The following is a 25,577-nucleotide window of genomic DNA, read 5'->3' on the forward strand; positions in this document are numbered from 1 at the left end:
TCAGACCAAGGTAGGAGTATCCTACGGAAGGTATATAAAATTAGATAGCTCACCCCCTAAAAGAGCTTATGAGAATGGATGAATGAAGGTGTCTTGGGAGTGGGACCTTTTACCACAGGATTGACTCTGAGGGGAGAATCGAAGACATGTGTGGCTGGGATTTGGAGAGGCTGGTGACATTGTTACATTCAAACCACGTGAATCTACCAAAGTGCTTTCACTGTGATATTTTATTCAGATTTCACATCAACATCACGTGAAAGATTGGTGAAAAGTTAAAATATCCTCAGACCCATCCACGAGAAACTCTTGAAGCTGAATGAAAGCCATGGACCGGTCAGAGGTCCAACAGAGTTTGATCACCATAAGCATTGCCACAATGACCTCGATGATCACACCAGGATTTCATGGTTTGAGTTTGACCATGGATACAACAACCTTGACTATCTGTGCAGTTGACCATCATTCTAAAACTTACACTGGGATATGGTGTTGTTCATGACATCATCTCATCCCATTCAAATGCCAGATCAAGCCCTTGTGATTGCACTGTTGCATGATTGGACTCATCACATCTACCTCAGCTTCATCTCACCAATCCCATCTCCCTCCATTTCCATTCCCCACAACTCACCAATCTCATCTTCCTCAAAATTTCTGAACAATCAAAGTAACAAATCAATTCAAATACTTTTAAAGTCAACCAGTCAATAAAAATACTGATTGATCAATCAAGATACTACCTATTAACCCAAATTAAATTATATTGAAAATCAATCAATCAATCTAAATACTAATCAATCAATCAATCAAAATACTACCTATTAACCTAGGTAATACCATGCTCTGTACATAACAAACCCAAGAATTTGCTTGACTGAGTTTACTTTCTACCAATCAAACTGTGATTTAATATAAGTTCATATCTATTACATCAATGTCAACGGAATAAGTTAATCTTTGTTTATGGACTTTTTTTTTGAAAAACAATCAACAGAAAATCAATAAGGTTTCTGATTAGTAGGTTGGTCAACAGAATCCAGATTGATGAAACAGACACCACAGAAGAGTTGATTGGTGGCTTTGTTATGGGGTATCTGATGAGGGGAATGGGAACATGGGATGTTCTGGAAAAGATTTGGCCATGGTATGTACAGAGATATGATCTGATATGATGAATTTACAAATCAAAGATAGAGGTTCAGAACCAATTCTGACTTTCTGATGTTCTGGAAAACTTGTGATTTTTTTTTTCTGGATTCATGTTTGTAAATAGACCACCAATGCAGAAGAATATTATTTCAGAATCCATGAAGTTTTTGATTCTTCAGGTATGGTGAGGTTTACCTACATACAATGATGATAATCACTAGTTCATACCATAGACAAGTGAAGAGGGAGAAACTTGACTTTGACTGTCACTGTTGGGGTTCAACTTCAAGTTGCTATGTACATAACAAGACACAAAGATATCACAGAGATGTACAGAACCAGTGAAACCTGAGCTTCACAATCGATCAATCGACGAATCAATCAAATCAAAAGCAACAAATCAAATCAACTGAACTCATCACTTCATTCAACCAAAAAAACAAAATGGGTAACCCAAACGAATTCCGTAAGTAATTCCCCAATCTCTCTTTTCTTCCCAAAAAACCGAACATGTCCACCTCAAAGAAGAAATGCACGATCCTAATTCTATCCGATTTGATCCGAACCATAATAGATGCATTACACGTAAAGTCTTTCTTTCTCTGAAATCCAATCCTACATGTTCAAGCCATCGAAAAAAAACAAAATCTAATCCAATCCCTATTTTTCTTGTTCGTTCGGATTTTCAGCATAACAAACATGTAGATAAGTTTTCATTGATGAGAGATGAAGTAGTGAAATCTTTCAAGTTTAACGGAAGACATACTCGTAATACGTTCTTAATCCTTGGTATGATACCTCTTGGATTCATGTATATTTCTGTCATCGATTCAGTTAGTCTTTTCAAAACCAAAAAAAAACCACTTATCCATAAACTTTTTCTCGATCTTTACTGACTTTAATATACGTTTCTTTTTTTTCTACGATGGATTTATTAGCATAAATGGGATTTAAGGGGAAAAAGACGTGATGAATCTTTACTTAAATATCCTTCTACTACACCTCCTGTCGAAAATTCAAATGAATAAACCATTTCCATCAAGATCGGTTCTCGATTTACTGAACTTCCCACCCCTCGTAGCTCGGTAAGGTATCTTTCTAGTATATTACTTTGGATGAAAAAAAAAATCTTTATATGTCAAGAAGAAAAAAACTTATTTGAACTTATGATTTGATGTTTGGTTTTTTCTTTACTTTTGCTTTTTTTCTTTGGATTTCTTACTTTATATATACAAAGCTATATTCAAGCCCAAGTCCTTTTTTCTTTTGTAACAGTTTTCTTTCTTCTAGTAAAACTTGAGCAACTGAGTAATTTTCACATGTTCTCTGTTTAGTTCACTTAGAAATCCAAAAAAAAAGTAAAACCAAACTGGAAGTTGAACCACTTGATGTTTGACTCATCTAGATTCTACACACATAATCAAATAAGATCCAAATGAAATGTGATTCGATGATTCTCAACTTCAACTAAGCTTACCTAAACCATCAACCCAAACTGTTTTTCACTTTCAATCATATACAATTCAATTCAACCAAACCACAAAACTAAGACATTCATACAACATTTCTAAGATCAAACAAAACCATCAACAATTAAACCAACACTCCTTTTGCTTTCTTTCTTCATTACATAAATACTTTATACTCACCAGATCCCAAACATAATTGAACCATAAAACTAATTAAAACTTAATTAACCCAAATAAATTAAAGAAAACTGAATTCGAAAAAAAGATAGTCTCATCTACCATACTAATGATCAAGACCCTCTAAAATCAATCATGTCCATTCCCATTCCCAATTCTTTTACTTTTACTTTGAATCGGTTCTTGGGTTTGGGTTTGGGTTTGACCAAACTCACTTTCACCTAAGACTTTTAACCATCCATCACCCACCTCATCTCTAAGAGTTTCGATTTTTTTCCTAAACGAAACTGGATGATCTTCATCATGATTAGAACCAGAAGTAGAACCTAAACCTGATCCAATCCGACCATCTAAACTTAAATTACCGATTCTTTGATGACTACTAGAAGGAAGATTTGAAGAAGAAGGGATTGGATGATGATTAGGTTCGATGATTTGTGAGATTGGTTTCTTTGGAAACTCTGAAACATGATCTAATTCAATAATCCTAGGAGTTCTTTTCCGAGTCTTATCTTTCTTAATCACCATTACTTTTGTAGATTTCTTAGAAAAAGGAAGAGATGAATTATTGTCTTCTGAACTACTTGGGATCCCATTCCCATCACTTGTAGGTTTAACTTTAGATCTTCGAATCGTACCTACAGTTGAAGATCCTGGACTACGTAAGACAATAGGTTTAGGTGATGGAGTAGTAGAGGTGATTGGATCGGGTGTAAGAGTTCTTCCGATCGATCTTTTTAATAGTTTTTTTTCTTGGTAGGTTGGTGGTAAGTTATCTAATGTTAAATTAAGACTTGTACTTGAACTTAGATCGATGTCTCGATTCTCTTCTATAAAATAATTAAAGATTATTGGTCTCCAATCTTCTCTTTGGTTTGTGAATGGATTGGAAGATGTCCATAGGTTTGTGAGCGATGGTAAGGTGGCTAGTCTGGATAATTCGGAAATGTCTTGGATCTTGTTCGACCTGATGTCTAGTCTTTCTAAGGAATAAAGTCTTTCTAATCCACATAAAGAAGTTAATCGATTCTTTGATAAATTAATGGTAGTAACCTATGAAAAAAATAACCAAAAAATCATCAATAAAAAGAAATTTAAAAATTTCTAGAATCGGTTTGTTCAAGTGTTTCTATTGATTTTCACTTTTTTAAAAGGAAAACCAAAAAAAAATTGATTCGAAAGGAAAATAAAGTGAGAGATTGTACAAACGTTTCCAAGGTTTTGATAAATTCCTAAAACCGAATCAATCATATTATCAGCCAAACTCAAAGACTTAAGTCTAATCAAAGAACTTAATCCGTTTGGAACGACAATCAAAAGGTTTGAAGATAAATCCAATGAGACCAATGAAACCAAAGCAGCCAACGGATTCGAAGGAATAAACGTTAAGGCGTTGTCTGCTAGACATAGATGGTGTAAGAATCGCCAGGCTAGGGGTGGGAAACTTGGTGGTGGGGTTTGTGGGTTGGATGGGTCTTGACTTGAGCTTGGTGGATTGGTTAGGTTGGTTTCTTCGGTTGATGAGTTGGTTAGATCAGTTTCTTCGGTTTCTTTGGCTCTTCGTTCTTCATCAGACTCAACGGTAGGTTCATTCTTGAGATCTAGACTGTTTTGCTCATCTGCCAAGTCTTGTTGATTAGATTCTAATTTAACTTCACGTTCAACATCAAACATCACCGAATCAATCAACAATCTTTCGATATCTTCCAAACCAGATCTACGAATCTCAAGTGATCTTAAACTTTGACTAAGTTGATTCCAACCAATAAACAAACGAGGATCAAGATCATGAATGGAAAGAGTCCAAAGTGATTTAAAACAGATCAATGGAACAAGGTTTTGATTAGGTAGATCGGTAAAGCCTTCAAGTAATTGCATGGGTTTAGGTCCTGCTTTGGGGTTGCTTGAAGTGATGGTTGGAACTGATGTAGGGGTGAGTTTAAGTGATGGTAATTTGGTAAAACTTGAATAAAGATATTTGACTTCTTCTTCAATGGTTCTTGTACGATGTCCATCTTGTTGAATGGATAGATTACTGATCGATTTAATAGCTGAAGTCGTACCTGACCACCAAGTTGAACCGATCGAAAGATTAGATAAGTTTGAAAATAAACTAATCGTATCTGATTTATCAATCTTATGAATTCTTTCAATAGAATTAAATCCAATCATCCATTGAGTTGGATCATAAGTTTTGATTTGATGTGGGTTTTGAATATCTAATGAACCGATTTGAATTCCGATTTCTTCAAATTTTAAAAGTAAATAATATAAATGATGTGGATCTAGATTAAGAGTTGTAGGAGTTGAAGTTGAAGATTGATTGAGTAAACCGAAAGCCGTGCTTAGATTTGACCAAGATGTGAATGAAGTTGAGGTTCCTGATGATGGTTTGATTGAGTTGATAGCAGCTAAAGAGTCTTGATGAGAACTGATTTGGATTGATAATTGATGAATGTAATCTTGAGCTGAATGAGTTGAGGAAGAAGTCATCTTTTTTGGATTTTAAACTGAAACTCACTAAACACTTTTTACAATTTCCATTAAACAAAACAAAACTCTCCAAAGCCCTGGCAGCTGGCTCATGAGTTGGCACTCCCACCAGGGCCGCGCGCTCGCTTAAAATGCACTCTTGATTTCATTTCATCTTTACACTTTGACTTCCATCATGAATATCTCCGCTCATCGAACTATACTATCATCCAATAACTCTCAACACCAACCTCAATGCTGTCTTCAACATCGATCTCTGCCCCATCCAACTTGATCTCCATCTTTCAGTTTTCAGTGGCCTCCATTCTCACCTCCTATCACATCCAATCTTAACAATCTTTTGTCCTTTTTGAAATTGTGTTTTATTTTCACCTAGACCAAGATCCTACTCCTACTCTAACTGCTTTTTCAACACCTACACCAGTGTCCAAAAACCAAATCAACACGGCTACTGCCTGGCTTTATCTCATGGACTCAAGCCAGTACATCCCTGATTAACCCAATCCAAGAAGCCAAATCATTGTTGCAGAGGCCTTATCAAACTCATCAACTCAGAGCCAGATTATAAGCAATCCTAATATACTTTTGCTGGTGCTTGACTTATCCCAAGTCTTGGAAAGATCTGGATTACCCAAAGAATTGATGAAGGTGAGTATGTGTTGATTTGGGATTGGCTTATTGGTCTGATAGATACTTTGATCATACAGATTGTGGACATAACCCTGCCAAACCACTGGTTGTTGTTATCTTCAGCTACATATTGGGTTCTCAAAAGGTTGCTGATCCATCTGCTTAATTGGCTCCAACCAAGAAGACCTCAAAAGCAGTGTTCATACCTTACAACATCCAAATACATGTTCGGTTTCCAGCTACAAACATCCCACTTGTGGTATTCATGGACAAGTTGTTTCTATTCAGGAAGCTCCTTAAAGTAATGAACTGAATAACTAGTCATATATTTATATGACTCTTGATGATATACTTCAATATAACTTCAAAGTTGTTCTTTAAAAGTTTGGTGTATGTAATAAAAGCTTGGGGGATCTGTTTGAAGGTTGAGAGAGGGTAACTGTTTATCTCATCTCTAAACCTAATTGTAGGGTTATTTTTTCTATCACTACAGCAGTTCAGTGATGATTATCAATGATTGTTTTTTTCCTATCAAGGGTACTCAAAGTAAAGTATGCAGCGCTACATACTTTTTTTAGTGGGGAAAAATAAAAAAATATACTTTTGGCCTTGTCTTCCCCACCAAAAAAAGTATATAGCAAAAAGTATGTACATGTAGATACTTACTTTGAGTACCCTTCATATTAGGGATTGGGCGGACACTGCTTGTTGGTGTCCCAAGCTGCAGTTCAAATTCAATTCAATCCAAAAGTGACTGGATATCAGCCACTGTTCAAACAATATCAAAGCTAGTGATTTTTATTTTTCATTTTTTTTGGAAAAAAAAAAGCTGTGTGGCGTGACAATAAGAGCAGCATCCCTCTTGAGCCTACTCGTCTACCAGCTTAAAAACACTCGTCCGGCCAAACAAGCAGCCTTTTCAAAAGCCTCTTTGGTTGGCTGGCTTAATTCCTGTCACAGGTATCCGCCGGGTAGCTCAGTAAAATGAATCAGGTGAATCTGTGACATCTATCTTGATATGAGTAGCCAAGTTCCTACAACTTCAATGGCGCCAGATCTGCTGGCTACAACTCAGTCAAACTCTTTGCCCAACCCCTATTATGTGATATAAGCACCTTCACTCTTGACACTGAGTTATGAGGTGTAATTGGTGTTATAATACATATTACATGTTGTTTTGAGTGTACATGTACATGTGATTAGTATCTGGATTAGGGCTACGACCCAGTCCCAACCCCGCCCGGCCGACTTTGCCCGACCTTTTTTTGAAGCTGGCAGTACGCGTCCCGGGGCAATTAAACCTAACATGATGAGATCCACAAAATGCCCGCGGGCGCCTCGGGCGCCCAACCCAAACAGGGCGCCGACTGCTTTTTGGTGAAGATCTCCCACAATAATCTGCTTTTGGGATATCTCCGTGTTGTATTGGCCTTGGTCATGCCCTCCCAGTCCCTCTCTACGACTGTCACTCGATCATCCCATCTACGTACAATGATGTCATCCTCCTGTTCTTCCCTTGCTCCCTCTGATTCCATCACCGACGTGGCTTCTGATACCACCTCTACGTTACGTTCATCCTGGGTGTGGACTTTTTTTATTACCGAAAAGGTTGATGGTGTGATGAAGAATGTTTGTTGAGCTCAACAAGGATTTGTTGATGCGACAAATCCCATCAAGGTAGATCCCAACAAACCTGGAACTGGCATTTGCAACAAACCTCTCGCCATTGACAAGCATGCTAGCACGAAGTCCATGATTCAACATCTCAATCACCACCATCATATCATAGCTCCTGTCCAAACTGATCAACCTACTGTGTCAGCCTTCTATATCAACGGAGAACCTGTCAAAGTAAGTTCCATTCCGTTCCTAGTATTCACATATTTTAAATCAATTTACTACCTTTGATCAGTTCTATTATGTTTTAATTCAATTTATTATTTTTAATACTTTCAATCATCTTTAAATTTTTATTATTGTCATTTCCGTTCTGACTTTTTATTTTTGTTATTTTTGTTCTTATTTTAGGTCAGACCGCTCAACCAAGCCAACCTCAAGAAAGTTCTGATTCATATGGTTGTCAATCAAGCGGTCCCAATATCCTTCGTTGACGCAAAAGAATTCCAAGAAGTCATTAATATGATAAATCCCACGGCTTTCACCCTCTTATCCAAATGTACCACAATTACCAATGGTATCTTGGATAGCTTTCAATCAGCTCAAAACAAGATAATCAATATTCTTTCCTCTATCCCCCATATCTCCATCACGTGTGATGGTTGGACCTCTCCCACCAACGTCTCAATGCTTGGTGTCGCCGCTCACTGGATGACAGACGACTTCACTCTCCACGGCATTACACTTGCTTTGAAGCCCATTGAAGGACCCCACACAGGTTCCAACCTAGCTTCCCTTCTCAAAAATGTTCTGGACTCCTTTCATATCACTAATTGCCTCTATTGTATCACCGCGGACAACACCTCCAACAATACAACCATGGGCCAAAGCCTCTCGACCTTGATCCCTCATTTTGACTCTTCCAAACACCTTCATGGGTGTGTAGCACACATCATTGACTTAGTTGCTAAAGCAGGTATGGCAGTCTTTGACCAAAAGACCCCTCAACCTATCAATGCTCTCGATCCCACCATACCACAACCTCAGTCCTCTGTTCCGTTATTTATTGAACCTAGCTCGAACTCCGAGATAAGTAGTGTACTCACCAGAATTAGAGGATTCCACAAAAAAATAAAACATAGTAGTCAGCTCAAGACCTCTCTCGACAATGCTATTGCCAGCTGCCCCACCTTACAACGCAAGGTCAGACTTGTTCATGAGGTATCCACCCGCTGGTCTTCAACACATGCTTCCCTTGCTAGATTCATTGAGCTCAGAGTTGTGTTGGAGTACCAATTCAACTGTAACCCAGCTCTTGAGAGCTTCAAGCTTGACTACAAAGAATGGATGCTGGTTGAAAACTTAGTGCAATTTTTAGGTCCCCTCGCTGCTGTGACCAAGACTATTGAAGGTCATTTATATCCTACTTTTTCTCTAGTCATGCCTGACTATCAATGGCTTGTTGAGCGACTTGAAAAGGTATGTTTGTTTCTGTTATTTCATCATTTTTTAATTCTTTCTTTTGATAAACAGGCTTACTGATTGATGTATTGTTTCTTGATAGGCCTGGGCTGATTCCAAGTGTCAGGAATTGAAGGTGGCAATCATACCCATGATCAAGAAGATCATCCAGTATCAGAATGCCACCGAGACGAAACCTGTGTACATGTGTTCTGCCATCCTTGATCCGCGTCTCAAACTTACCGCTGTCAAAGCACAAACCATGGAATCGCTAGGTTGGGGACACAATGATCTAGTCGAGTACTTTAATTTACAAGCCACCAAGTTCAAACCCGCTCCCGACCCTGATATTGAGATAGTTGAACCTCAAGAATCAACTCTTAACCTTGACCAACCTCAACATTACATCAACAGACAAAAAACAGTCCCAATTGAAGACGAAGTCAAGGAATACCTTGCTGCGCCTCAAGAGGACAAATCACGAGACCCTCTTGTCTACTGGGAGACCTCTGGACAACACTGGCCCAACTTATCTTGCATGGCGAGGGCCATGCTTGCAGTCCCTGCCACAAGTGCTCCCACTGAGAGTTCTTTTTCTAACACCTTGAGAGTCATGAGCAATCACCGCTGCTTTCACTCCCACCAATCTCGAGGCTCAGGTTTGCCTTAAAAGTTGGAATAAGGTGTTAAAGTAGGCTTTAAAACCTTTTATACATGAGATTCAGATTGAATTCAAGTCAAGTTTTTCTCTTTTTTCAAATACAAGTTTGTGATTGTGAAGTTTGTTTGTTACTGTGGAATCTTTCATAAATGCCTAGAAATACAACATCCCCTCTCAGCAAGTCTTTTATGCCACCTAAGATGCCCTTCTGTGAGTTTTTCCTGCCCCCATGTGAGTCTGGCCCTGCCTGGCCTTGAGCCCTAAGATTCGGGGCGTGCCCTGAGCAGATCTGAGGTCATCACGGGTCTATCCGAGGGCGGGAAAAGCCCCGGGGCAGCCCCGGGGCCATCAGGGTCGGGTCGCAGCCCTAATCTGGATGTGTTTTGTTACGTGTTACATACAGCTTATAGACTGTCACTGCATGTACATGTAATCAGGTTTCTATATGATATTTTTGTACAGTCGTTTTCAAAAAGGTTGAAATCAAGGCGTCTCAAAAATGGAGAGGTGGACCGTGTGCCACCTGTGAAAGGTGCCAAGTATGCACACAGAAATGCTGCTCTAGTAGCATAGCCACACAGCCCTCAAAAAAGCATAGTGGCAATGTTGGTTGAGAGACCCCGTTATGCTTGATCAACCAGGTATTGAAGGTACTCCCTTTTTGAGTTCAAGCCAGACTGGCTTTGTTTTTTGTCATCACACATTTTGACACGTTCTCTCTTGTTCAATCTGCTTGTTATCGTAAAATAAAAGAATGAAATAGCTCAACTACCATTATTTGCTTCCATATGATTATCTTTGTTCTATTGGCAAGTTGAGACAAAAACTATAGGCAATAAAAGAGGCACACCGAGTCAAACACAGGACTGCCTTTACATACCACTCTTGCTGACCGCTGTGCCATCAGAAGATGAGTAAGGAAGGTCAAACAACTACTTTGATACTGTCTAATGGTCAATCTGTCAGGTAAGTTTGATACCTTTCACAGGTGGCGCACGGTCCACCTCTCCATTTTTGAAACGCCTCAATTTCAACTTTTTTGAAAACAGCTGTATCACAAGGTAGTTTTGGGTACATGCATATGCACTGAGTCTCAGGTCTGACATTGGCAGAATTCCAGCCACCATCATGAAAAACACGGCTTGTTTTTTGGCAGATTGGTCCTTGTGAATGCCTCAAGTTACCTTCAGAGATAATCCAAGGTGTTTGTGTAATTTGTGAGAAATGGTAGGTCAAAAGACATAGACACCAGTGAAGAGCTACAACTGATGTTGAATCATGTCTAAATATTTGGAGGGTTGACTGGTGATCAGATTGTAGAGAAAATCTTAGTGTTCATCTGAGAAGGTGTGAAATTGGCCTTGCTTCACAGAATCATCTGGCTTGCAAATGACTTTCTGGGTCATTTGGTATAGCTCTTGACATCGCTTAAAAGACCAGGGAAATATTGATTGGGTTAGTAAACAGTCAAGATTGGTTTTGGAGCAATTGTCTTTGGCCATTTGGGCAGTGGATAATTTGATATCTTCTGAATACTTTTTGAAAGTTATTGAGACAAATAAAGAAGACAATTGAGAATTGGGATTGACTGGCAATTGAAAAACAGAGATCAAGTTGGATGGAGTGGAGGTGAGGGATCAAGATCAAAGAAGCCATTGGTGCTGGTGAGAGTTCTCTGGCTCCATTGGTAGTGAGTTGTTGGAAAATATTTCCAAGACCAGATATATTTGTGATGGAAGAAGCTTTCAAAAAGAAAACTACTTTAAGCAAGTGCACAGACCTGGTGGGAGCCAGGTTCTTGCAAGCTTCCCTTAAACAACTGTAGATCTCAACTATCTTTTCTACTCAGCCTGGCTCATAAACTCAAAATCACTTTCACAAACCCTATTATTTACAGATAATTTAAAGAAGCAATAGACACAACAAATACTTCAAACTGGTTAATAAGACAACACTTCTAATTTCTATGAAATTTAAATAAATCAACCCAATGGAATTCAAAACTTAAATGATGAGATCCAATTTTGAAAGTATAAAGACAAATGAAAAGAATAATAAAATCAATTAAAACAAGATCACAAGCACACAATTTTGTTAGGAAATCCTTCAATTAAAATCTTCACAAAGACTTCTTCACAAATTCTATATTCTCATGATGGATGTGTGATTAATTACATTTGAAAGGTCTTTCAACAAAATCATTGAGCCAAATTGAGTTTGGTCCAATATGGGACAATATGACTTGAATTGATCCTCAATCCATTGCATACTTTGCCTGGATCAAAGCAGATAAAATCAATTTGATCAGTTAGATAGTTTTATGAGTGATTTTCAATATCAGTAGGATCTGCTGTAAATAGGTAAATATGTTATATGAAGATGATTTACCCTAAGTGTTTTACCCTTGATTTGTAAAATAGGTATCGTCAAGAAAAACAATCCTGCAACGATTCTATCAAGCACAATCATTAATCAGTTCATCTTATCTTATTCAAAGATTAATACTAATTCCATTAAGAGATTCAAAGATTCAAAGACACTTACGCTGCTTCACATCCAAATGTTTCCAATGCACCTCTTGAACTGGCCCATTCAACTTGAAAATAAGGTACTGCAAACCCACCAAGGATTCTAGCTAAATTTAATAGACTTTGGGAATGAGGTCTTGCTTAGCTTATCTGATTTTTAAGAATGTGAAAAGGTTATAATCTTACGCTGAGATTTCTCCTGGGTAGTTGAACTAGGAAAAGTGAAATCAGGAAGGATCGGATTAACAGAGGATTTATGAAGCAGAGTATAGGATACTTCTAGACTTACTGCATTGTTTGCATAATTCACTAGAATCATTTCAGATATTTAAAATGAGGATCATCAGTATCATATATTGTCAAGAGTGATAGATCTGGCTTCAAAGTAATCTAACTCACAACATGCAACAGTGCTGAGCATAATTGAAGCTTGAGCCATACCCCAACCGAATACTAAAATCGCACTTTTGAAAAAGATGAGAACAGAAAGACAACAATTCCTGAGTCATGAGCTTTGATGATTCATTAAAAAGAAATGACTTACAGATTAAGTTTATATTGAAATGCTGCACCTAACATAACGAATCCAATCACATAAAATGGTAATCCGATATGCAATGTCCTGAAACAAAATCATCCAGAAAAAAACCATTCAATTCTCTGAGTGTTTGAACACAAAAAATGGTTTTAATAAATCTTGAGAAGAAATATTTACCACAGTCGCATCTCAGGTTCAAAGATTCCTTTGTTACGTTTGGTGAGAGTGAAAGCAATCAAATCATTCAAATGATGTCCCACAAATTCTCCTACAAATACAGCAACTACTGGTGTGGCATCTGTTTCTCCGAAAAATAAGATAATACTTAGTCAATTATCAGGGTTTTTTGAAGGGTCAAACATGTTCAAGTTTGCTCACATAGTGAAGAAGCAGCCATTGCGGATAAACCATAACCTAAGGGGGGAGGACTTCTAGCAAAGATAACTGTCATGTTCTTTGTCTATCAGTCTTAGCAATGTCGAGTGTATATCAAATAAAGATATGAAAGTACCATTGGTAATGTTGACTCCGATACTGAACCCAAACAGAACTCCCTGAATTCCATAAAGACAAATTCAACCATCGATTCAGACTGACAGAGAACGAGGTAGACTAGGAACGAACCATATAAAGAAGTATTCCAACCAGATGAGGTCTACTAAGTAATCTGATCATAGGCCAAATAGCTTCCTTCCATGTCGCACCGCGTTTTTCTTGAATGATAGTGATCCCAATTAGACTTTTAAATCTTACGGTTAAACTCTTTGATCTTTCCGTCTTCACAGGTGAGTTTCGGTCATAGCTTGTTTCTTCAACAAAAAATGCAATCAATATCACAACAATCCCTACATACATACATGCGATCCAATAACCCCATCGGTATGACTAATCCAATGAGTTGGTTTTTTGTCGAATCAGTTTCTGGTCACTTATACCAAGACATGATTTCTTGCTAATAACCCACAATTTTAGCGTTTAGGTATCCAAAGAGCCCTGAATTCGATAAAAAAAGTTTCAGTAATACGAACCATAGGATTCAGGATGAGGTGTTGATAACTTACACGGTGCAACAAATGGTGAACAAAGAAATCCACTTGTCCATACATTTACCTATAATACAAAACAGAGCGTTGGTTTCTGTTACGACTGGTACGAATAACATCGATTTTGTTGCGCTTTACATACCTTCCTAGCTTGTAAGTGGAAAGGATACATGTCTAGAGATGGAAAACACCGTATCAGGATCTGCTGAGTGATCAGAGCTTTCGCAAAGAGATTTCAACATACCGTTTATGACATAAAGGCCCATGACTTGTGGTGCTGAAGAGAAAAAAGCGTTGATGCATCGCATCGCTAAATCCGCAGGTAAATTTCAAGGCCAGATCAGTTCGAGACGTCACAATTTTCTGGTACTTGAGTTCTTGATAATAGAAACTGACCAGCAAATGTCTTCAAATCACGTGAAGCTGCACATCCAATCAAGAAAGCTAAACCGATGAATTGTGACCAGAAGAGAATCTAAAAGAATAGACAAGTTAAAATTGAGAGAAAAGTAATACAGTGGATCAGTTTCACTTACTGGAAGACGTCCATATCGTTTAACGAGGACTGTTGCAACGATCCCTCCGGGCCCTAACATAAAAACTGCCCAGCTAAAAGATGCCATGAATGTATACATCAGTCATCTTACAGATTACTCAACTTCACGAACGTAGCAGAACATAAAGCTTCTGGGGTAAGAGAATTCCAACAAACTTTGTGGTCAAATCATTGATTTGGGCAGGGGTCGTGTTAAATTCAGTAGCAAGTTGAAATGTAGATGGTATACTTATAGTACCACAGAAATCGGGAATCTGAATCAAATACGAGCGTATGTATATCTCATTAAGCTCTTGATAAAAATTGAAGCTCTGTGGTTAGTTGTTTTTTGTTGGGGCGGAATAGTTACACACAAAAGATGCCAAAGTTAGGACTACAAGGATCTGAATTTTTTTCTTTGATGACCAATTTTGTGGATCATCTGGACTATCATCAGGTTGAGGCCAAAGTATCATTTTCCCGGTTTCATCTGTTTTGAGCCGGCTAGCCAATGCTTCACCAAACTAAACATTATCAAATATCATCGTTAGGGAAGGAACATTGGGATTGAAAAGGTAGAGTTATTGAAATAGGAGTGATAGATGGAAAAACCTGCATACCTCAATATCAGCCTCATTTGGATCCACTATCACTTTACCTTGACCTTTTTCGTAAGCCAAATTTAACTCGGCGATCGTTTCTGGTTTATTTCTGGATTTCTCTGTTACATTATTATCGAAGATTGTTGGAGTCAAGTAAGGATCTTCATCCATCTTTTTATAAAGCCAATATGAATTAACTATTCAAAAACAGATTAGAAAATATTATCTTGGAAGAAGGAAAAGTTTGAGGTTTTCTTCAAAATGATGAAAAGGTGGCAAACGTTTTGAGAGGGTGTGGAGTTTATCAACGATTGTAAAGTATGTAAGGGAATTTGATCCAACACCAACCTGGTTGTTTCTCTATCTTTGGTTACCGATTTCTCAGGAGGGAGTCTCGTATGTTACGATTATGGTGCAATAAAAAGCAGAATATATCTCAACAATTGAATTGCATATGTATCCATCGATTCTTCGCTCCAGGACAATCGAATCGTATATAAATATAAACCGTAAACTCAAGAAATTCTCCTTGTGGATTTCGTAGACAGCGCTGTTTTTAGCTCAGAGTCCTTTGAGATTTTCAGGGACCCCTGGAAGTTCTTGCACCGCTGTTGATCATCGGCGTTTGTGTTACCGAAGCTCGATCGCCTCGAGCCCGAAAATTGACAATTCACCTTCGTGCTGAGGAGCTAAAGTATAAAACCAGGAAGGAATGGTTCGGTCGTACAAAAGAAAATCACAAGGTGAGGTTTAGGCGTTTTTGGTGAGCACTGAGTAATAAGCTTAACTAACCTGAGGAGGTTAGTCAAGGTTAGGGGTGAGGAAGATCACTCACCAAGTACGTGAGAATCTTCATCTCTCAAATCGGATTGAGGACTTCGAAAGAACGAAAGGAGTGCGCCAAAGACTGCGCCACGTCCAGTTTGATAGCGTTATGATCACCGGAAAGAACAAACGTAACAGTTTGCACGAGAGACCCAGAAAGATCACTTTGTCCAGGCTACGAAAACATAACAATTTTTGCCCAAGCCCCATTCGAGTAATCGGCATTTCTGGACGTTCAGAATTTTGTTTGTTTTTTCCTACCGATTCCCTTTCATTTCTCTGAACAGATCAAAATCAACACGAATCTGTTTTACAACTTGTGCCCTCCTCTTTGTACTACCTCATCCCAGCGCAAAACCCCTTATCGACGATTCAGAGTCATACCACCTTTTCCAATCACCAATCGATCACGCTCTCCCTTCATGTAAAGCTAAATCTCATCGATCCTCTTTCCACCCATTATGCCCTGTCACAACTGCACCCCATGCGAGCACAATTTTCGCCCTCAGCAACCGACGATTGATCCAGGAAACGAGTCTGACCTCACCCACCTATCAGATATCGAAGGCTCCTTGGACATACCAAAGTAAGCCCTCCTGTGTTTTGAAACACCTCGAATGATGCGCAAGGAAGGTATATGCAACTTGTTTTTATGACCTCTCAAACACATTTCATTTCAATTTAGTAATTATTACTACTCAAATATCCAAAAGCCTCTTGGTTTTCTTTGTAGACCTCCTTTAAATCCTACATCATCAACGTTTCACCAAATCTTTTTTCGTTTTCGCAACCGACACATTCTCTTATCTATAATTTTGTACCATGAAGACTTGTAAACTCATCTCTATCTACTTTTCTTAGAACAACATCTTTGATCTTTTCTTGGTTGTCTTCTTGAGCACGACGATCCTTTTTTACTCTCATTTAAACTCAAAATCACTCAGAACAAAAACACGAGGCCGATGATGTGTGGTGTGTCTAGAAAGGAAAGACTCGGGTGGGGTGTTTGATTTGATGCAAAGACTTGTTTAAACCCATACCTTACACATCTCACCTATGGCTACCCGAAGGCTGAGGCGAACTTTGGTTCTCGATCAATCAAAAGTTTTCTTTCATTCTTCTAACCTGGCTCATTTAGCAGGCGGTTTCAACAGCGATATCAGCAATATTTCTTTCGATCGCCTGACCATCTCAAATGTCGATTGAATCTTGAAGAGTTGGGAGCGTTTCCTCAACTCGCAGCGTAAAACTTGTTTTTGCTGAGCAACACGCGTCAATTCGGTTATGGAATTTGAATCCAATGATGACTGATCATATTATCGTTTTTATCCAAACTCTCAACTTTGTCGACAACGGAACAAAATATTGTGACGAAGGCACGAGGAGGGATTTTGAAAATTCTGGCGTATCGATGATTCCATGTACAAGAGGAAATCATCGAATTACGCAATTCCTCAAATCAGACTCAGGATCTTTGTGCTGTGCCATCCTTCCAGTGCACGAATTCGATTTTGGAATCCCAAAGTCGAAATGACTGAACATGTGATTAATTCCTATCTACAATCTCAACTTCAATGTCAAAGGAAGAAAGGATGTACTACGAAGGCATGAAAAAGAATTTGAAGAGTCTTTCTGCAGTCTAGATGATACTGGGTACTTTAGGTACAAATCTACCGATGGAATCATGTTTGAATCAAAGTTACTTGAATGGATTTAAAGAATCCTTATCAATGATACGTTTGTACATCAATTAGATATAGGATCACCACTGAATAAAATTCATCATTCGAAAATGTACAAGCTACATGGGAGTTTGAATCGGCCTAATGAAATGCATCATCTGAATGAAAAACATACATTTTGTGAACGCGTCTCACTGAGAGCTCCGAGTATATAGCCAAGTGGTTCCCCACTTGGAAAAGATTGGCGCCCTAAATGAAGATATGTGGAGTAGAGTCTGAGATCCCTTTGCCTCTCATTAAGATATGAGTACACTTCCAATATAATGTGTTTCGGATGGCATATCATCTCCTATTTATTTCCCAAGTCACAGCAAAAGGTACTAATAAGCATCGTCGAGTTGTTTGAGAGCAAGCGATGCAGATATCCATGGTTCTGAATTCATAACTCAAACTGCACTTCTACACCAATCAAAATCAAAGTCAATCTAACAGATTAAGGATAGCACTATAAATAATTTGAAGAATAGTTCTTTAGAGGTCGCATGTTAGAAGAGGTCGAGGAGAACTAGGAAGACCGTACTTTGATGAAAATTGAGCTGAAAAGTGTCGAGAAAACAAACATCAGAGTCCAAGCAAAAGGAAACAAACTCAAAATCGAAAGAAATTACACATGTACCAAGGTTGACTTCAGAAACTCAGATGGAAGCGTACCAGTAGATTTTGTTTTGGAGCAGTGGGAATATAGCATCGAGAGGGTTTGGAGGAGAAGCTATTGGACCAAGCTCGGTATCTTTCTCGGTGACAGTAGACAAACACAAAAACTCTATGAAAATGTCACTTTGTAAAAGCCAATTCCCACGATAATAGTCTTATGACAAAGAAAGCAACCTATTACTTGGGTATCTTTGACATCCCTATTCATCCGGCCACTTCGATGCATTTGAAAGAAGATGTTGATATATGTCTTTTGATTACAAACTAGATTGAAAGATATAAGTAAAGGAGCTCAGAGTGAGGGTATTCAAAGTACTAATTGATTCGAATATCGGCAATGACTCGATACGAATATTCAAAAAGTAAACTCCTACTCATCATCGCAAAACAAAAACAACAAGAACACATTTCAAACGAGAGAATGGAATGGTCACAATAAAAGACATCGAGATGAGGAAATAGATCAAGGAACGCGTCGCCTGCCAAGCCACAAGAGATTTGGGAAAAGTCAAAATGATTAGATAGATGAAGATGCATAATGAATTTGTACTCAGAAAAGATGAATAGATGACAAATGAAGGCAGAGATGACATACCAAGATGAAATCAAGTCGAGCTCTTCAAACTTCACACGTTAAAAAAGGTCGAGGAGGACCAGGAAGACAGCAGTTTGAGGGACCTTCACCTAGAAGCGATTGTAAAAACAGGAAGAGTTTGTTAGACTGGTTTATAAAATCATGAGAAGGAAGAACTGTAGGAAAGATAACATACCTAGATCAATTTCAACAAATTCGGCTGGAAGGGGGATTGGAGCATCGAGAGGTTTCGGAAGAGGAGCTACTGGACCGAGTTCGATATCTTTCTCAGGAATAGACGAACGCTTTTTTGGAAGAGTGTCGTAGCGAGAGTAAAGAACATGAGAATGGAAATAAGCCCAAGGAAGAATGGTGTACAAGTTTTTAGCGATGAGTTTAAGGATGAACGACTCTGGAACTTTGCGAGGAGAGATCTTGTGAGTGCCAAAAATCAAAAAGATAACAAAGAAGAAGTTCAACGGGAAGTAAACAAAGAGGGTTTTTTGAAAACGATGACCGAAGATCTTTTTAAAAGTTAACTTGGGGAGATTCATGATGAAAGAGAAATGGAAGAGAAGTGGGAAGAATTCAGGAAATAGTAAAGGTTTTTATGAAATGGTATGTTGGTGTGGTGGTTGGTGTGGTGGTCAAGAGTCGTGGTGGTAGAGAGTCAGGATGAAGAGAAACGGCAATCAGAGAAAAGTAAGATATTTATATCCTATACATACAGCTTTGAAGCTGATCCACACGTGACATTTACAAGAAATGCTAGTAGCACTTTGACCCGGTATGATAATGGTGAATGTCCAGTAATTGTGTATTCCTCGCGCTGATTAGCACCACTTTTCCTTTGTGATGGTCCTGTATGCTGACACCCAGCTTTCTTTCTGTATGTTTTGACACTACGCCGATCACTTTGAAGATCTTCAAACGATACAGCCTTACTTATGGCTCTCAATAACTACTCGACTTTTATCACCACGGGAAGTATAACCCCAAATCTGGTCAAGATGGAAAATCCTGAATAATCTTAGCATTGTTGTAGAAGGAGTTCTATCTGACTGGTTTCATTTCTGCATGGGGCTCTACTGAACCTTGTCTGCTTCTACAAAGGTTGAATAATTGTTTCCTAGGGGGGTCTCTGATATCTGAGTTAAATCATTAGAGTAGCTAATCTTATTTATCATGACATCTTCTTTTTGATATGAATGGAACATAAGGGAAATCCTATCTCATCATAGAAGGGCCCCTGTCCTATTAAGAACAGCTATTGCGTAAATAGTGTAAATAAATTCAGGAGGATCAAGTAACTAAATATATATTACACTCGAGTTGCATACAATAATGGCATAGCAGGATATAGCCCGTTAACTCTATTTTTGGAAAAATGACATCGAAGGATAACAAAACGTTGTCTTACATTTCAACAAAATCAAAGAGGAAAGAAATAGCAGTGTTTCAAAGAGTATTATCTTGATGAATCAAAAGTGTTCTGACAGCTACATTATCTAAATCAAATACCCAAGCAGCACATCCTATTTTCTCAATTTTACCAAAAAGTTGACCGTTTTGAAAACCTGGCTGATCTATAACTCCAGAAGCAAATAATATATTCTGAGACTTGAGAGAAATTGATCCAATTGATTCTGGGATTTTGATTGTCCATTCACCGACTTCAGCTTTCATATTTGCAGTCATCACCAGTACTGATTTTTGGTCATAAGAAACCCATAATCTCGCTAAGACATAGTTTGATTCAGTCGGCTCTGGAATTTCGAGTTGAGGAGTTGCAAGATAGGGTGTCATGGTTTTTAAAGCGCCACTAAACTGTGTAGCTGCTTGGTCAATCTTATTCATGGAAGAAAGACAAGAAAAGCTTAGCTAATAATCTGGAGGTAATATTACCTTCATCCAAAGTTCCATCGAACTGCTTGGAATTCAGCACATCAAGCAATATAATCCTCTACGTGGATGTAACTCACCTCAGGGGTCATTGAACCATCAGCCCAAGCCATCAATCCTACAGCTCCTTCAATGACATATATTGTACAGCTAGTCAAATACTCTTGTCCAGTAGGTGAACGAGTCCAATAACTATCATCCCAAAAAGACTGAGGAATTCCCCAGATCATCAAACTTCTATCCCGACCTAAAGATCTTCGGTATGATTTGAAACGTCTCATACGACTTGAAAGATCGCTCAAGTTTCCTTCACAACTGTTTTGGTAATATTAGCAAATGGCACTTTGTTTAAAAAGAAGGAGAATGCTCTGACTTGTCACATCCACAATCACCGTAAGTAGCATTACAAACTGTACCCCAAGGCGCAGAGTGACTGGATAGAAATGAGATATGATAGCTTTATCAGACCCGTAGTTTTTTGCTTGGAGACCGGGAGAAGACATGATGTGATACTGACGTGGTGGACTTGAGTCCAATTGGGTAAGGATCTTTGTTTTGGAAGGTATCAATAAAGTTGGGACCTAGTCATCACAAGAGATAAAAAGGACCATAGTGGTTGGTAAATACTCACCTGTCATCACAATGTCGATGTCCTTGGTAAACTCCTCAAAGAAGAAATCTTGACAATTCAATGCCTAAAGTCACCGAGAACATAGATCCGCATTGAGTAATCCAAAGGTGCTCTATATTATTATTTGATATAGCAAGAGCGTACCAATGACACAGGATGATATGGATCTCGCATACGAAGATGACGTGTAGCGTTTTCTACTGCTAGCGAAAATGCGTTACCGTCTGGCCTATCATTTCACACAAATCAAAGAAGTTATATCAGTTGTGTTCCTAATATAAAAGTGGTCCTGGACCACTTAACTCGTCAGCGGTATAATAGGCTAGTAAATTAGGCTGCTTCATCACTACCTCAAGCTGGGTATCTACCCTGGTTAAGTGATGTGGTACATAGAAACCATATGACCAATTATCAATCTATGAATTTGTGGTTCTGTTTTCAAGTTTTGATATCAGCTCACGTACTGAGTTAGATTTGAAAAAGAATGTCTCATGTTGTGTTGAAACCAAATTCCAGCTTGGTCAAAGAGTGACCACATTTGTTGAATTTGGGTCAAGTTGAAATATGGAACATCTGGAACTGGGTTCATCGTAGTCACTGTAAAATAAACAAAGATTATGCTCAGTGAAAGAAAGTCGAAGTATTTTGAATTGTAAGTCTTTAGAATTGCCTTGTGTTTGGAGTTCTTGGAAGGAAAAAAGTATTCAAACTGATTGACTCACTACCAGATCGTTTAAAAGAGTTGACTTTACTTTGTAAATCATCATACTTATCCGCTGTGTCGATGGTAAATGAAAGATTTTTGGATAGGATAAAACAAAGAAATGGTGAGTGATTTCCTGGATAAAGATAGGTACAACAATGGTTTGCAAACCGGAATAGAATCTGTGGGTAAAGAAAAGACTGATCAGCTGGAAGGTTGAAAAGTTAATTGATTTTTGACTCGAACGTGCCCAAAAGGAAAAAATGGTACTAGTGAACCATGGTGATCTGAGATGCTTAACATCCCTGACTCTGCATTCTTGCGCACAACGCTAGCTTTAGGTATAGGATTAGGCGGTAAGAACAACACGTTAAAATGGGTGGCCAAAGTCTTGGTATCGCTTGAGAGTCGACAGATTAGTTTGTAGGGTTCAATTCTGGGAGGGCCAAGTTCTGAAATTTTGAACAACACTTTTCCAGGCGACACGGGGCCATTATGAAGAAGAGATCGGTCGGTGAGTGGGTCAATCACATCAATTCGAGCTGATGGATCAGGATGATCCAGGATGAGGGAGGCTTCAGAGAGTTTATCGGTCGAAAGGTAAGGCTGTAAGGTGGCGATACATCTTAGGTCAAACGATCCAGCGGGTGGATCAGCGAAGGCGCCGAGTGGGGGAGTAGCCGGAGCACTGGATTCATAGTGCCTGCAATCGAAAGTTATAGTGGTCAGAACCAGCCGAAAAAACGCTCATGGAGGACTCACTTTCCACACCACTCCTTGTACTTCTCTTCACTTGATGCTAGTGTAAAAAAAGTGAAGATTAAAGACCAATAAATCGGAAGAAACCTGATTCGGTAGGACTGAAATTGACGCATGTTGGGATGTCGAAGTAAGTCGGGTAAGGTCGCTTCTGTGTATCCTCAATTTTGCTCACTCCTGCCACCACCATCGAGGGTTCGACCAGCCGACCACCGATGTATTGATAATGGGAAAAGTCTTTGGCTGAGAGACCAATATGCATTCAACTGTTATTAGAAGTTCGCACCCTGAGCATTTAACCAAACGGGGTCATTTGAAAAACTGAGTCTCACCGAAAAAAAAGTTTTCAATTTCAAGGTTGTTCATATATATGTATGTATCAAGAGATGCAGTTTTTGTTGAAGTGAGGTAATCAGAGTGGGGTTGAAGGTTTCCCTGGTTTTGCTTCAGGTCAGGTTAGGAGGTTTCGAGAGAAGGAAGGTCAAGGAGATCCACCTCGGGTACCCACCGCATACAAGTTTAACCAAATTGAATGCTTTCAGTGCTTCTCTGAGATTTTGAGCAGGTCGTATTCAACCTTATTCTACCCGTCGAATTCGATTTCTTATAGCTCCCCTTGGCACTTGAAGCCATCCATCAGACAAGCCGTATCCGACAGATATGGCATCCCGAGCTGTGATACAGCCATTAAGGACCAGGCGCACTTTGTCTAGATTTTTGCACGTCGTTAGCAGGTTTTCCACTGCTAGAGTGGTTTTTGAATCTGGGATCTGCAGAGGAATTCGGTTAGAGTGCGAGTGACATGCTACAGAGTGTCACTCGCTCACCTATCTAAAACCATGCCCAATGTTTGAGATGTCCAATGATTAATTTTACCTCGGCCTGAATGCTGAGCTTGTGTTCTATCGAATTCAAGCTGCAATGCTTTCCCTTTGAAAAGATTGAACAGAAACAAGTAAGATTCCGGAGCTCAAAAAATCACTACAAAATGGCTACCCCAACATGAGAAACAAGCAAACTAACCACATATAGTTGGATTTTAGGAACTATTTGACTGAGGAGAGCGGATAACACAATCGGGCAAACATATAAGCAATTCCAGCATGTGTGGCTTACGTGCATTGCCACACCCGAGACCTTTCACAGAAAAGAACTCCCAAAACCCATGGCTCTTTGCTGTGATTTGACCTCGCAAAGTTCATGCGGGCAACAAAATTCGGACAGAAGGGCAAATAAAATCACTTTCAAAAGGCCAAAAAACCGAATGTTTGACAACGATGATGTCGAATAGTGAGACAATCAGAAGGTCCAGAAATCTGCCTTTTTGATTCTTTACTATGCAGGGAGAGACATCCGGAGTAAGGGGTAGATGACCATCATACATTCATGATAGATGAATGGATGATGTCGTGCCTCACTGAAACTATGTGAGGCACGACAAGAAGAAAACGAGTATCTTGCTGTTCGAACTGTAAAGGACGTCTCAAAAGGACAATTGACCCAAATTTGAGACGAGAAAGTGAGAAAACGTGAAAAACAATGCAGAATAGTAATGAACAAGCCGGAAAATCTGCGCCTGGTCTCTATTGTAATATCTATTGGCACATTTTTGAACAAATGTGTCGTCGCCGGATTTAATTCGACGTCAAAAACTCGAAAAAAACGTTTCCAAATTGATGAACCTTATTGCCTTCGTTTCATAAGGTAATAAGCTGGGCAGGTAAGTTTACGCAGTTTCCTCTCTCCCTCTAAATGCATGACTCCGTACTGAGCCATACGAAAGCCGGTTGATTCTAATTTCTAATTTAATTTTTTTATTTTTATTAACCGGACCAATCCACCCACCCGTTCCTCTGGGTTTCTCCCAACCAGACGAAAACCCCTCGTTTGCCGCTTTTCCCACACCACACACATCCTTTCCCAATCACCCGCCAAGGCAAGTGGAATGCCATCACTGGTCACTGCTCCCCACCACCTCACTGACCAGTTTTGATTTTATCTTTTTTCTGGGATTCCATTCTTTTTCGATTTGGTTCTCTTTCAATCAAATCAGTTTCTCTCGTTCGACCTTTCAAGGAAAAAAACAGGCCTTTGAGTTTCATCCACCCACCGGGTCCATCATTTGTGAGTGTTTTCAATTGGATTTGGCATTCCCTTCATTACTGACATGCATATTCTTATAGATGCCCATCAATAACTATCAACCTGATATCAAAATGGTTGTTATTCGAATGGTGATGCGTGGAATGCGATTCCACGACATCGTCTCAACTCTGGGCGTTGATGTCTCTCTCTCGTCGGTCCGAAGATGGTTTGAATTGTACCAGACGACTCGCGCCATCATCACTAATCCCGAAGATCACATGATCCAAGGTGCTCGCCCGATCTTAGGCCCCGCTCAACACGCTTTCATCATTGAATCCCTCGAACACGATCCAACTTTGTTTCTAGATGAACTTCAACTTAAAATTTCCGACAGATTCGGAATTGTGGTCTCCCTCAAGACCCTCTCCAACGAGGTCCGATTACGCCTAGGATGGACCAGAAAGAAGGCTCGCACCGTCCATCCGAATCAATCAGAGGAGGCGCGAGGTGCATATATCGGGGAGATTTTTGGCATCGACCCCTATTGCCTTGTTTTTACCGGTGAGATTATCATTCACGTGGTTTCTACATCATCGATTATAGTATCATACTGAATCATTGTTATTTATTTAGATGAAACGGCTGTGAACAAACGTCATCTCTACCGTGATTACGCACGGGCACCTCGTGGCGCACGAACGGTCCGGCAGGAGAGAGCGACTAGGTCCCAGAGATGGTCTGTGTTACCAGCCATCTCTTTGGGGGGCCTTGTGGGTTTAGCTATTCAGCCTGGAGG

The 25,577-nt window shown here is 39.2% G+C and overlaps 3 protein-coding genes across 3 annotated transcripts; all 3 read right to left on the reverse strand.

Annotated features, from left to right (window-relative positions):
- Positions 1 to 2,488: 2,488 nt before the first annotated feature.
- MELLADRAFT_115456 (uncharacterized protein) lies at positions 2,489 to 5,291 on the reverse strand (the record flags this gene model as incomplete). Its single annotated transcript, XM_007406147.1, has 2 exons — positions 2,489 to 3,851; positions 4,008 to 5,291. The coding sequence occupies 2 exons, from the start codon at positions 5,289 to 5,291 to the stop codon at positions 2,928 to 2,930; spliced, it is 2,208 nt and encodes a 735-aa protein (XP_007406209.1).
- Positions 5,292 to 11,914: 6,623 nt separating this feature from the next.
- On the reverse strand, positions 11,915 to 15,956 carry MELLADRAFT_103158 (uncharacterized protein; the record flags this gene model as incomplete). The annotated part of the gene is made up of 21 exons (XM_007406146.1): positions 11,915 to 11,935; positions 12,049 to 12,112; positions 12,205 to 12,309; positions 12,375 to 12,400; positions 12,478 to 12,497; positions 12,588 to 12,652; positions 12,733 to 12,810; positions 12,904 to 13,030; positions 13,238 to 13,280; positions 13,351 to 13,611; positions 13,691 to 13,719; positions 13,788 to 13,836; positions 13,912 to 13,943; positions 14,014 to 14,079; positions 14,166 to 14,244; positions 14,306 to 14,378; positions 14,482 to 14,579; positions 14,679 to 14,828; positions 14,925 to 15,103; positions 15,742 to 15,813; positions 15,863 to 15,956. The coding sequence occupies 21 exons, from the start codon at positions 15,954 to 15,956 to the stop codon at positions 11,915 to 11,917; spliced, it is 1,731 nt and encodes a 576-aa protein (XP_007406208.1).
- A 4,203-nt stretch (positions 15,957 to 20,159) lies between these two features.
- Positions 20,160 to 21,408, reverse strand: MELLADRAFT_93526 (uncharacterized protein; the record flags this gene model as incomplete). Its single annotated transcript, XM_007406145.1, has 7 exons — positions 20,160 to 20,539; positions 20,607 to 20,631; positions 20,684 to 20,918; positions 20,977 to 21,036; positions 21,121 to 21,184; positions 21,235 to 21,298; positions 21,379 to 21,408. The coding sequence occupies 7 exons, from the start codon at positions 21,406 to 21,408 to the stop codon at positions 20,160 to 20,162; spliced, it is 858 nt and encodes a 285-aa protein (XP_007406207.1).
- Positions 21,409 to 25,577: the final 4,169 nt, after the last annotated feature.

This window comes from Melampsora larici-populina, assembly GCF_000204055.1.
Source record: "Melampsora larici-populina 98AG31 unplaced genomic scaffold MELLAscaffold_5, whole genome shotgun sequence".
Taxonomy (NCBI): domain Eukaryota; kingdom Fungi; phylum Basidiomycota; class Pucciniomycetes; order Pucciniales; family Melampsoraceae; genus Melampsora; species Melampsora laricis-populina.